General features: G+C 36.9%; 1 protein-coding gene across 1 annotated transcript; it reads left to right on the forward strand.

The window, feature by feature from the left end:
• The first annotated feature begins 2858 nt into the window (after nt 1–2858).
• LOC104119124 (uncharacterized) lies at nt 2859–7631 on the forward strand. Its single transcript, XM_009630548.4, has 5 exons — nt 2859–3082; nt 4772–5023; nt 6088–6231; nt 6313–7002; nt 7128–7631. Exons 1-5 carry the CDS (start codon nt 2975–2977, stop codon nt 7365–7367), a joined length of 1434 nt encoding a protein of 477 aa, XP_009628843.1. The 5' UTR covers nt 2859–2974; the 3' UTR covers nt 7368–7631.
• Nucleotides 7632–12051: the final 4420 nt, after the last annotated feature.

A 12051-nucleotide genomic window follows, 5' to 3' on the forward strand; every position in this document is an offset into this window, starting at 1 on the left:
GTTAGGGGTATTAGTTTGTTAGCTTATCATTTAAGTCGGTAAGTTTCACCGACAGAATGTAGTTAGCCATACTTGTATATGAAGAGATGTACACTTCATTTCTAAGCAATGAAATCAGATTTCTCTTTTCTTCTCTCATTTATGTAAGTGTCTTTTTCGCGGACTCTCCCAATTAGGGTTTCAATCCTTCTCATTCTCGCTATTTTAGCAGTTTGTATAGATGTATTGAAAATGATAATAGTACTCTTGTGCACTTTCTTTTTTAATATGTCCCAAAAATATTCCTGTATATTAAGAAATAATTTGATTTTACATATCTCACTTTATTCTTGGTGAAATGATTTATAACCATACAAATATTCATGACTTATTTTAGATTAAAAGTTTTAATTTTTTTTCCTCTTAAACTATGTGCTCAGTTAAACTGTATTACACAAATGGGATGTAGTGAGTAGCTGATATGTAGAAGTTTTTGGGTAAAAATAACTAAAATGCCCTTAAATGTACTTGCAAAATAATGTATTTAAAGTAATTTTATACTAAGCACATTTAATATTTTATCAAATAGGTTAATAAACAAAAGTGCATATTAGTTTAACAAACATATCCAAACTTACTTTCTTAAATTGTGTCTAATTCACACTCTTAGGGCTTGTTTGGTGTGAGGAATAAGAGATAATTAATTCCGAGATTAAATTTGAGTTGAGTTTATCCAATGTTTGATTGGGATAAAATTATGGTATAACTAATCTCGGGATTAGGTATCCCGAAATTGTAGTATTTTTTTATCCCTACGAGAGGGTGGGATAACTAATCACAGGATAAATAATTCCGAGATAATTAATCGTGGGATAACTTATTTCCAACCAAACGACCCCTAATGGTATATAATTGCCCGAGTAGTAGACTAACAACTAGTTTGGATGGTTGTTACCCATTGTATCGTATTGTATTATTATCCCAAAATAATATTTGTTTTGATTGTTACATTAAAATTGGTTGTATTGTATTGTTAAATTCATTGTTCCGGAACAATAAAAAATCTAATTTTTTGATACAATCAATTTGGTGTGGTGGGATTATTTCATATTTATCTTTCCAATTATGTCCTTACTTATTACTCCATAATTCTATTTTACCCTTTACCCTTATCTTTTTTAATTTTAACTCCAAATCTCTCACCTATAACCTATTTTGTCTTCGTCCCCTTTTTTCCAGAACTTCCGCCGCTTCCAACTCCAACGTAAAATTGCTTATTTTGTTCCACTAATTTTATTAAAATTTGCATGGATTTAATTGCTTAATCTATTTATAAGACATATTTGGTGATAAATTAGTAAAATGGGGTTTTCTTAAATTATTTTATACGTAATTCTTGATAAATTTAATATTTAAACAATTGAGGGTATTTTAGTAAACTTATCAGTTATAGTACAGTACGATACAGTCAAACCATACATCAAAATATTATTTAACAACAACAAACAATACAATCTATTCAAACGGTCTATTTATAAAACGATACAATATAATACAATACCACACAATATAATATCTATCTATACTATATTAAAAGCACAAAAACCCTTAGTGTGTCATTCGCCTTTTTTACCCTTTAAAAATAATTTTTACAATGAACAAAATTGTAATTTAAGTTACCTTCCTATTATTTAAGACTTTAAAATCAATTAAATTTTTGCATATTAAAAATCTTTCCTTGTTAAACTAGGTAAGAAATCCTAATATTTAGGAATTTAAATCAATAAATATCATTTCTAATGAGAACGTTCTTATATGGTGACTTCAATTGATTTTTAATTAAAAACTTAAAATATGAGGACATAAAATCACATATTAAATTAGAAGTAGTTAATACAGTAACGTCTAAACTAAAATGTTTTAACGCGAAACAATTAAATATGCATTTTACATTTTTTTATTTTAATCAAACAAAATAATTAATCCATGTTCAATTATGCACTAGTCTATAGTCTATACCCTGTTTGTGTCTTCTGAATGGACTTGAGAATAATTTTTAAGAAAAATATTAGAATAATCGTAAATGTTCAAGGTTATGCGTTTTTACTGAAACTAACAAAGAAGCACGATAACTCGTGAAATTAAAATGATAAAGTTATAAAATTGGAACATAATTAAAGGTGAATATATTGAATAATGATTGAGGACTTTTCTGAATAATTTTTTTTATTGAGTTAGCTATAGAGGATTAGTAGTTATCAATTTCAAAAGCTTACACTTTATTTTATAACTCAAACATAATTTTAAAAAATATATGTAATTTTCTTATAAAATATTACTTATTGAAATGACTACGCGTACACTAAGGACCCGTTTGGCCATAGATTTTGCCAAATAAACTTGGGTTTTATTTGGTAAACGCATGTTTGGCCATAGATTTTGCCTATATTTTGGCCAAATTCCAAATCTCAAAACTAGCTCAATAGCTGGTTTTTGGCCAAAATATCACTATTATATTTTTTAAAAATTACCCCAAATTTTTGTATTTTATAAAAGAATCCACCATTTATTATTGTGTAACGATGTTACTTTATCTTCTCGGTCATCTGACAGTGTATCATGTAGTTCATTATAAAAATGATAATTTTGTATCAAATTTATTTATATTCAGGATTATGGTTTGCGATAATATAATGAATGTTATTGATAATGGTATTATTGAATATTTATGATAGTTTTTAGAACTTGTGGGTATAAGTCATATTTCATATTTTTTCAAACCAAATTTCACCCAAAACATATTTTCAAAACAAACTTCCTCCTAATCAGATTTTTGAGAATAAATTTAGAAATCAATGACAGAACGCTACCTACGGGTATCATAAAACAACCATCCAAGCAAGCTGTAAAATCCAATACTTCAGTCAGTTTTTGGTTTCTCCCTCACACACTCATAAGAGGATATATATTGAGAATTTAAGCACTTTTGAGGAACATGGAGAGGCTGAACAGGGCTTTCGGGGATGACTTCTTGGAGTTCTATAAGAGAGAAACTGGGATTTCTCAGCCCAGAAACTTCGCACGCCGAATATCTGCTTCTGAGGTCTCAGTTATTTATAGCTTTAATTATTTGTCTTTATGGATTACAATTAGTGAGTTGAGCTCTATTTGCTTGATGAAATGTTTGAGACTATAGAAATTCTCCCCAGTTAAAATTACCCTTTTCTTGCTTGTGATTAGTACCTGTGCTTCTAGGCAGTGGTGTTCGGATTAGTTTGTGCTCGCCTCGACAAATTCACTTGGCAACTAAGGCTTAGACAGATAGGAAGAAGTCGTGTAGTGTGTTTTATTTTTGCTGGAATTTGAATCCTAGTCTCTTATGGTTTTCATCCCACTTCATTGGCCGCTAGACAACAGATAGATTGTAGTTACAACAACAACAACAACAACAACCCAGTATAATCTTATTAGTGAGGTCTGGGGAGGGTAATGTGTACGCAGACCTTACCCCTACCCTAAGATAGAGAGGCTGTTTCCGATAGACCCTCGGTTTCCTCCCTCCAAGAACTCCCCACCTTGCTCTTGGGGTGACTCGAACTCACAACCTATTGGTTGAAAGTGGAGGGTGTTTACCACTAGAGCAACCAACTCTTGTCCAACAGATAGATTGTAGTTACGGAATTTAAATTCAATGTTTTATCCTTTTGTATTGCATTTGTTATTGTTCATTTTGGAGGGTAAAAGTAAAAAATTTGATTAACTTGTTAGGCCTTTGCAAGAACTGGCTTCTGGTGAATTGTTAATGGTCTCCACTGGTTTTTAGGTTTAGGAAAGACCAGACTACCTGACACCTTTGGCTAGTCAGCTTGAGTATTTTATTTTTATTTTTGGATATGGCCAAACTCCAGTTGTAAGGAAATAGCTACCGTACATGTACATGTTTGAGTACAGAGAGGTAATTACCTTGCGAAATAAGTTGAACGATACATTTATATATTTCTGGTTAATACCTACAAGTTTATTGAGTGCCAAGAACCGTAAGCTTTTCAGCCTGCTTGTATTTTGGATTAGAATTTACTACACTAATGGTACAGAAATATTTGTACGATTACTGTAATTTGACCGGCTCCAACAGGATACAACCCTGCTTTTCCAAGTTGCCAACACATGCTCTCAGTATAGGAGCTCACCTGATCTTTTTTTTCTTTTTTTTTCAATTTCACCGAACAATACAAAGTCTTTCAATTAATGCCAGTTACTATTTATTGCCCTCCCCGTATCATCTCAGTGATGGTCTTTCAGTTTATCACCAGGTATGCACGGTTGATTTCCTTGTATCCATTTCCTCTTAATAGCAGAGCCTGATGTGAAATATCTGTGGCACATCCAATAAGATGGAACAAACAAATAATTAGATAAACCAAAACTAAGGCCTTCATATTCGCTGATGTTAAGTCTCTCTATTTTTGTGAGAACTTTTCACATTATTATTAGAAGGTAACAAAAAGGAGGCATTCATATTCGGTGATGGTTAAGTCTCGGTTGGAACTTAATTTTGTGTAAATTTTTTTTTGACATTTTGATATGAAGATAATCCCATATCAGTCACTCAATCAATCAATCAACGCTAAATCCTAAATTAGTTGGGTCGGCTATATGAACGCTCAATATCCATTCCACTCTATTGTATTCTGTGGAGGCTAATAAATCTTTAGATGTTTGAAATTCTTTTCTCTAGAATTCTCCATTATGCAAAGCTGCTGAAACTATTTTTTTTTCAACTTTGGGGCAGGTTACAGTGAAGCGACTGGATCTGTACGGGAAATTAAATGGTCACGGGGGATGTGTTAACACAATTGACTTCAATGCCACTGGCGATGTTCTTGTCTCAGGTTCCGATGACAGACGAGTAATACTATGGGACTGGGCGACAAGGAAATCAAAACTATCTTACCAATCAGGCCACATGGACAACATATTCCAGGCCAAGTTCATGCCCTTCACTGATGATCGGAGAATAGTAACTGCCGCTGCTGATGGCCAGGTGATGTTTTGCCCATCTTGAGCACATTAGTATGTGAAATCTGAATGATTGCCAAGGTGTATGAGCAAATGTTCGTGTGTAAGCCTGAAATATGCTGTAGTAGATATATCATCTGCTTACTGGACCATCCTCCTATCGTGATTTAATCATGATCCCAGTCATTATGAAACACGAAGAATGGTCAAATGATGATAACATTAGTGGCCTATATCGAAAAGGATAAGTCCTGTCAAATTCTTGCAGCAGATCACGCCCTTTAAGCAAATCTAAGCAGTCGATTGGTTGGCCTCATAAGGAAAAATAATTCAAGCGTAAAATTCTGCATAACTAGTAGTATAATATTTGATTTCAAAATAAATCATTGCATTACTAATTTAATCTCTGCATAACTACAGCAATCTCTGTCTGCATAATTGATGCAGTGCTTGGTTTGCAATATTAAACTTTGCATTGCCAATACTCGCATAATATAGGAATCTATGCATTATTTTATGCGGATACAATGTGGATTAACAGAAACAAGACCTGGATAAGAGTATTAAAGACAAGCACCCAAGGTTCAAATTCCAGTAGAGACAGCAAGTATCCGGCGGGAATAGTTAGGGTGCGCGAAGCTAGCCTAGACACCACAGTTAAAAAAGTATCTAATAACAATCCTTGCGTTATAATTACCTATGCAACTATCAGCTACTGTATGGCATCCACTGCTTTGTTTATCCATCTTCTTCTCAATTACGTAAGGAATCTGTGCCTCACACTTCAAGGATTGAGGAGTTCTTTTGCATTGCAATCACCAGATTACATGGAAGCATTGAATGATTGGATAAGTAATTTTCATACCACACATATCCCTTTTATTGTCCTTAGTATCAAGTACCACATGTTTATACATCCAGACATAGTTGCCGACTTGCTGTATAGATAGATAATAGTTTAGACCTGCTGGAGTTGCTTAATTTGTAATTTGAGAAAGCTCAAGAAAGAATTTGTTTTAGAAACCTATGGGCTTATTCTTCAATCTTCTCTGACTTCCACCATCGCAAACACTGGTTTTCTCACTGCAGGTCAGGCTTGATCTATTGCTGGAGAATGGTCAGGTAGAAACTAAAAGGCTAGGTAGGCACCAAGGTCGTGTACATAAGCTTGCCGTGGAACCAGGGAGCCCCTACATATTCTATAGCTGCGGTGAAGATGGTTTTGTTCAACACGTAGGTTGCCACGTTGCTGTTTTACATGTAAAAAGTTCTCTTCTTCAGGTTATTTTGCCGTAACTTGCATTTATTCTGCAGTACGACCTGCGAAGTAATTCTGCCACAAAGATAATCTGTTGCTCATCTTTCACGGAAAACAATAAGCAATCTTCTAGCAGCATATGTTTGAACGCCATTGTGATAGATCCGAGAAACCCAAATTATTTTGCAGTTGGTGGTTCTGATGAATATGCACGTGTATATGACATCAGAATGCATGAAATGGACGCGTTGCATAATTCTGATAGGCCTGTCAACACATTTTGCCCCCCTCACCTGATCAAAACACATGACGTTCACATTACAGCATTGGCTTACTCGAGCTCTAGTGAGTTGCTGGTCTCATACAATGACGAATTGATATATTTGTTTCAGAAGAACATGGGATTGGGTCCGTCTCCCCTGTCTTCGCTAGGTGAAGATGCAAAGAAACTGGAAGAGCCACAAGTTTATTCTGGGCATAGAAATTTGAGAACCATTAAAGGTGTGAGTTTCTTTGGTCCAAATGATGAATATGTCTTGAGTGGATCTGATTGTGGCCATATATTTATCTGGAAGAAAAAGGGCGCTAACCTTGTTAGGTTGATGGTTGGTGATAGGCACATAGTAAATCAGCTTGAGCCCCATCCCTGTATTCCTGTTCTTGCAACATGTGGATTAGAAAAGACCATAAAGATTTGGACCCCGTCGTCGAATAATGTTTCTTCATTGCCTCGTGATGTCCTTAAGGTGCATATCTTAGCAGTTCTCTTAATAATTATTCATGTGTTAGAATCGGAAGTCAGAGTTGGTTCATGTAATCTGGTATTAAATTTTTGTTTTTGCTTTTCTGCACTGTGTCTTGCTATGAGCAGATAATGGAAGCTAACAGGCGAGGTCGAGAGGACCATTCACGGGTTACACTGACCCCAGATGCAATAATGCATGTTTTACGTCTGCATAGGAGGCAAGCGGTGGCTTATGTTGAGAGAAGACATAACAGAGATGATGTTGACAGTGATGAAGATGATGGGGAAGAGGCTTATGTATTAGGATTTCCAGATGGTGATACTGAGGATGGTGTTACAGGAAATTCTGAATGCAGCATTAGCTAGAGTCATATGTATAATATCCGGGAACAAAGATTTTTATCTTCTACTCTTTTCTTCTTATCTTCTACGAGTCCGTATCTACATCAATAGTGGCTCACCATCGTTTGATGCGCCTTAGAGCTATAGTGCATTCACAAGTTCAGCTAACATCTGAGTTTGAGAATTTGCTGGCTGCCTGTTCACAGTATCAATAAATAAGCAGTGTGTCATCTGCACTTGAGCAAAGTTCAAAGTTTAGCATCTATATATTATCTTGTATCTTGATTACGATGGGTGAATGGTTTCATTTGAAACTTCAAAGATTTGCTTATGCTCTAGAATCTGTCCATTAGGTGGGGTATATGCACTATACTTTCATGAGTTCATTATCTGGAGTTAACTTTAAAGCTACTCCATAATCTTGCTTGCTTACCAAGAAGTTTTGCCCTATGTGATTAATACCTAAGGCTACTCTAATAGATAGAGACATGATATTATAGTCGAGGTATAAACAATTGAGTCGATGTTGTTCTTGTCACTAGTTTGACAAAGTTAAAGAAAGGAAACATGCATTTTGTTTGCCTCCTAGTTTGGCTAAGTGGTGTTGAGATTCTTCTTCTTTTTGCAGCTAATCGCCAACATTAATGGAGAGGAGTAATTTGAAGGTGAGTATTAAAAAAATGGCACTTGATATATCTTTGGTAGAATTTCCTGTAATTCTTTTTCTCCTCCCTGTGTGTAAGAGAAACTATGCCTCCCTTGGAAGGTGAAATACTTGAAAAACCACTGGACAATTATCTGTGGTTCCAGGCTTTGCTAAACTTAGTTCCACAAATTGATGAACAATTGCTCAATTCAAGCTTTTGTCTCTCTACCTTCGATAGGTAGGGGTAAGGTTTGCGTACACACTACCCTCCCTAGACCCCACCTGTGAGAATATACTGGGTTTGTTGTTTCCAGTTGTTATGGGTTTACACCAAGGTTCTGCGCTCAGCCCGTTCTTATTTACCCGGTAATGGACGTGTTAACATACCATATTCAAAGGGAGGTGCCATGGTGTATGTTATTCGCCGATGACATAGTTCTGATTGATGAGTCGCGAACCAATGTTAACGAGAGGTTGGAGGTGTGGAGACAGGCCCTTGAGTCTAAGGGTTTCAAGCTGAGCAGGACGAAGACGGAATACATGGAGTGTAAGTTCAGCACTGAGCCGAGGGAAGTGGGCGTGGAAGTGAGGCTTGAATCACAGGTCATACCAAATAGTGGCAATTTCAAGTACCATGAGTCGGTTATTCAGAGGGGAGGGGAGATCGACGAGGATGTCACACACTGTATTGGGGTAGGGTGGATGAAATGGAGGTTAGCATCTTGAGTTTTGTGTGATAAGAAAGTGTCACCGATACTCAAACGTAAGTTTTATAAAGTGGTTGTTAGATCGACCATGATGTATGGGGTTGAGTGTTGGCCTGTTAAGAACTCACATATCCAGAAGATGAAAGTAGTAGAAATGAGGATGTTAAGGTGGATGTGCGAACACACTACTATGGATAAGATCAGGAATGAAGATATTCGGGAGAAGGTGGGCGTGGCTCCCATTGATGACAAGATGCGGGAAGCGAGGCTCAGATGGTTCGGACACGTATAAAGGAGAAGCTCAGATGCTCCTGTAAGGAGGTGTGAGAGGCTGTCTTTGGAGGGCACGAGAAGAGGTAGAGTACGACCTAAGAAGTATTGGGGAGAGGTGATCTGGCAGGACATGGCGAGACTTCAGATTTCCGAGGACATGACTCTTGATAGGAAGGTGTGGAGGTCGAGTATTAGGGTTGTAGGTTAGGAGGTAGTTGAGTCTACCTTACTTCGTACCTTTGTGAGGCTAGTATGGTAGGGTTTTTGCCGATGTCAGCTAGTGGCAATGTTGTGTCTTACTACTCTTTTGTTTTCCATAGTGTCGCGTCTATGTACTCTCTATCACGTTTGCTTTGGATCTACTTTCTCATATACATGATGTTATTTTTCATATGGTTTCTATTGGTGATACTGATATTGTCTTTTTTCGTCTTCTTGAGTCGAGAGTCTTTCGGAAACAGCCTCTCTACTCTCTCGGGGTAAGGATAAAGTCTGCGTACACACTATCCTCCCCAAACCCCACTAGTAAGATTTCACTGGATTGTTGTTGTTGTTGTTAACGCTTTTTACTCGCATTGAACAAGGTAAAAGATTTGTCTTTAGCGAAAAGTCATCTAGATCAATGGCTGAAGAACATTGTTAGAAGCACCATCAGAATCTTCCTACTGATGACATTTATCTGCAAGATTGGTCCAATGGAGGGAGCCAACGAGTAAGTTTATTCGACTAACATGCCGCCATAATTCCATCGAACACTATCATTATTAGTACTATATACGGAAGAAATGACAGTCCAATTGCAACTATAACAATACTACACCACATTGTAATGAACAGAGGAGATATTGCTGCTTGAGATAGTAGAAACCTAAGTATCAGGTGCCACATTTATCGTGCCATACTGTCCTGAACTGCATTATAATAGAATTTCAAACTATAGCAAATGCTCTTAGTAATCTTGTGATTCTATTAATAGGAATTTTGTTTCCACCATAGCAGTTGTGTCTAAAATTCATTGTAAAAGACTTTTAGTTTCCTTTGTGTTCTTCTTTCCTTCTTTCATATTGGTTACCCGTAAAACGGTACAGTTAAATTTGTTACGTGGTTTATAAACGAGCGAACTTATTTGATCCAAAAATGATATAAAAATAAGATTAAAAATGCGATATAGTAATTGAAATTGAAAGAGATGACAAGCCTGGCTCCGAGCGCAACTCTTCCGAGGACAAAAATGAAAGCAATGATAAAGAACAAATAAAGTTATTTAATTGAGAGCAAAAGTAAAATACAATATATGTTTGCCAAGAATTTTCGTGTCTTACAATGGTTGTTGGGCTTATTATTTATAGCCTTTTCTAGGGAAACAAGATCCTAGGATCAAGCTCCTCTTAAATGATAATAAAGAGCTATTGATGAGCATGTAACGGTAGGTCATGGATGCAAATATTTTTTGTAACAGTTGCTCATTTAATGTTAGAGAATATTCCCTCATTGAATGCTATCCAATGAGAAACCTTTGACCTCCTCTTATCAAATACGCTCCCTTCGGGTTGTACTCAGTATCGATCACATTCGTTGTGTCTGGTATTAGCAGCTACCCAACTTGTCTTTTTCCTGCCTTCGGTTCCACATGTCATGTTATTATTCGACCATCTCTTATAAACCAATTTTACCATGTACAGATAGTTTTTCTACTTTCCGGTAACACGTCTTAGTGTTACCGGAAAGTTGGTGAAGACTTCTTTCTTGGCGGGAAAGTTCCCGAACAGTCTCTAACACTTGAAATGACGTACGTCTACTCGCATTTAATACCCTGAACACGTGTAGCCCCTCGATTTAGCAAATATTTTCACTGGTTCTCGAATTAATCATGACCATGATTTTTGTCGTCTATAACTTCCCTTCTGCTCACTATTTTTACTTCTTTACATCCAAAATTTTCATAAGTCTTTCTTCTTCTATGCTTTTATCTGCTTAGAAAATCTTCCATCTCCTCCGACTGCCTTAGCAAAAGTTTCACTAACCCTTCATTACTATGGCTTTTTTCATTGCATCCTGTGAAAACTCTGGCCTTCTCCTTGGTGGAGGCCCAAAGAAAAAGAAGGACGATGATATCAATTATGAACCTCCTACTATAAACACCATCATACCAAAATACCTTAACAATGCTAACGACTTCCAAGAGAAGGCTCCTTCTGCGTCTTTACGGACTTGGGCTATTGGTAGGTATCTCTTCTCTATTTGGCCTTCTAATATTGCCATTGTGAAGGAGGACTGCAACTGCCCTAACCTTGACATCCTCGCTCCGGATATGATAGAGCAGGTTACCTTCACAAAGGAGAGTTTTACATATGTCTATATGTATCCCTTTACCTTGGCTCCATTCTCCCTTGGGTCGAATGAAGGGCTCGACCCCGTAATTTTTGAATATTTCCACTAGTACCGGGTCTGCTTAGCAAGTGGGACCATCTATATGGCTAACGGTGGATTGCCTTCGCCAACTATGCACGGAGACCGAGGAAACCCTTACCCTTGCACACATGATGAATCTTTACTATCCCAAAGTTTTTTGTGGGGGAGTAATAAATTTCAGCACACATGGCCACCATGCTCTTCTTACTAGCATGGATGATGACAATGATCACGGGTGGATGGAGCGATTCGTCGTCATCACTACCAGGGACATCATCCAGGCCACAACTCCGTCTTTTCTTGAGTCGGGGAACCGCTTTCGTAAGTTTTCGATTCATTCATTCCCTTCATGAAAAATTGTTTTTCGTTGTTGCTGATTCTCCCATTTCTTTTGTTCCAGCTACCCGATGGGAATCACCACGGGTTCAAGGCCTGGACCGGTGGGTTCAAACAATTCTGGAAATCACAACACCAACACTCTCTTTTACCTTTGTACGAAAATAAGTAACTTTATGAAAAAGTTGCTAACTTTTTTTTGCTTGATCCAGAACTTCCGTAGGGCTCTGTCACCTGCCCCGAGATCGACATTTTAGTTGACCCCGAAGAGGCCAAGAGAGTGTTGCAAAGTGCCCTTGCTCGAAGCAGTGCTCACAAATCTACTTTCGGTGAG

This window comes from Nicotiana tomentosiformis, chromosome 2 (assembly GCF_000390325.3).
Source record: "Nicotiana tomentosiformis chromosome 2, ASM39032v3, whole genome shotgun sequence".
NCBI classification, from domain to species: domain Eukaryota; kingdom Viridiplantae; phylum Streptophyta; class Magnoliopsida; order Solanales; family Solanaceae; genus Nicotiana; species Nicotiana tomentosiformis.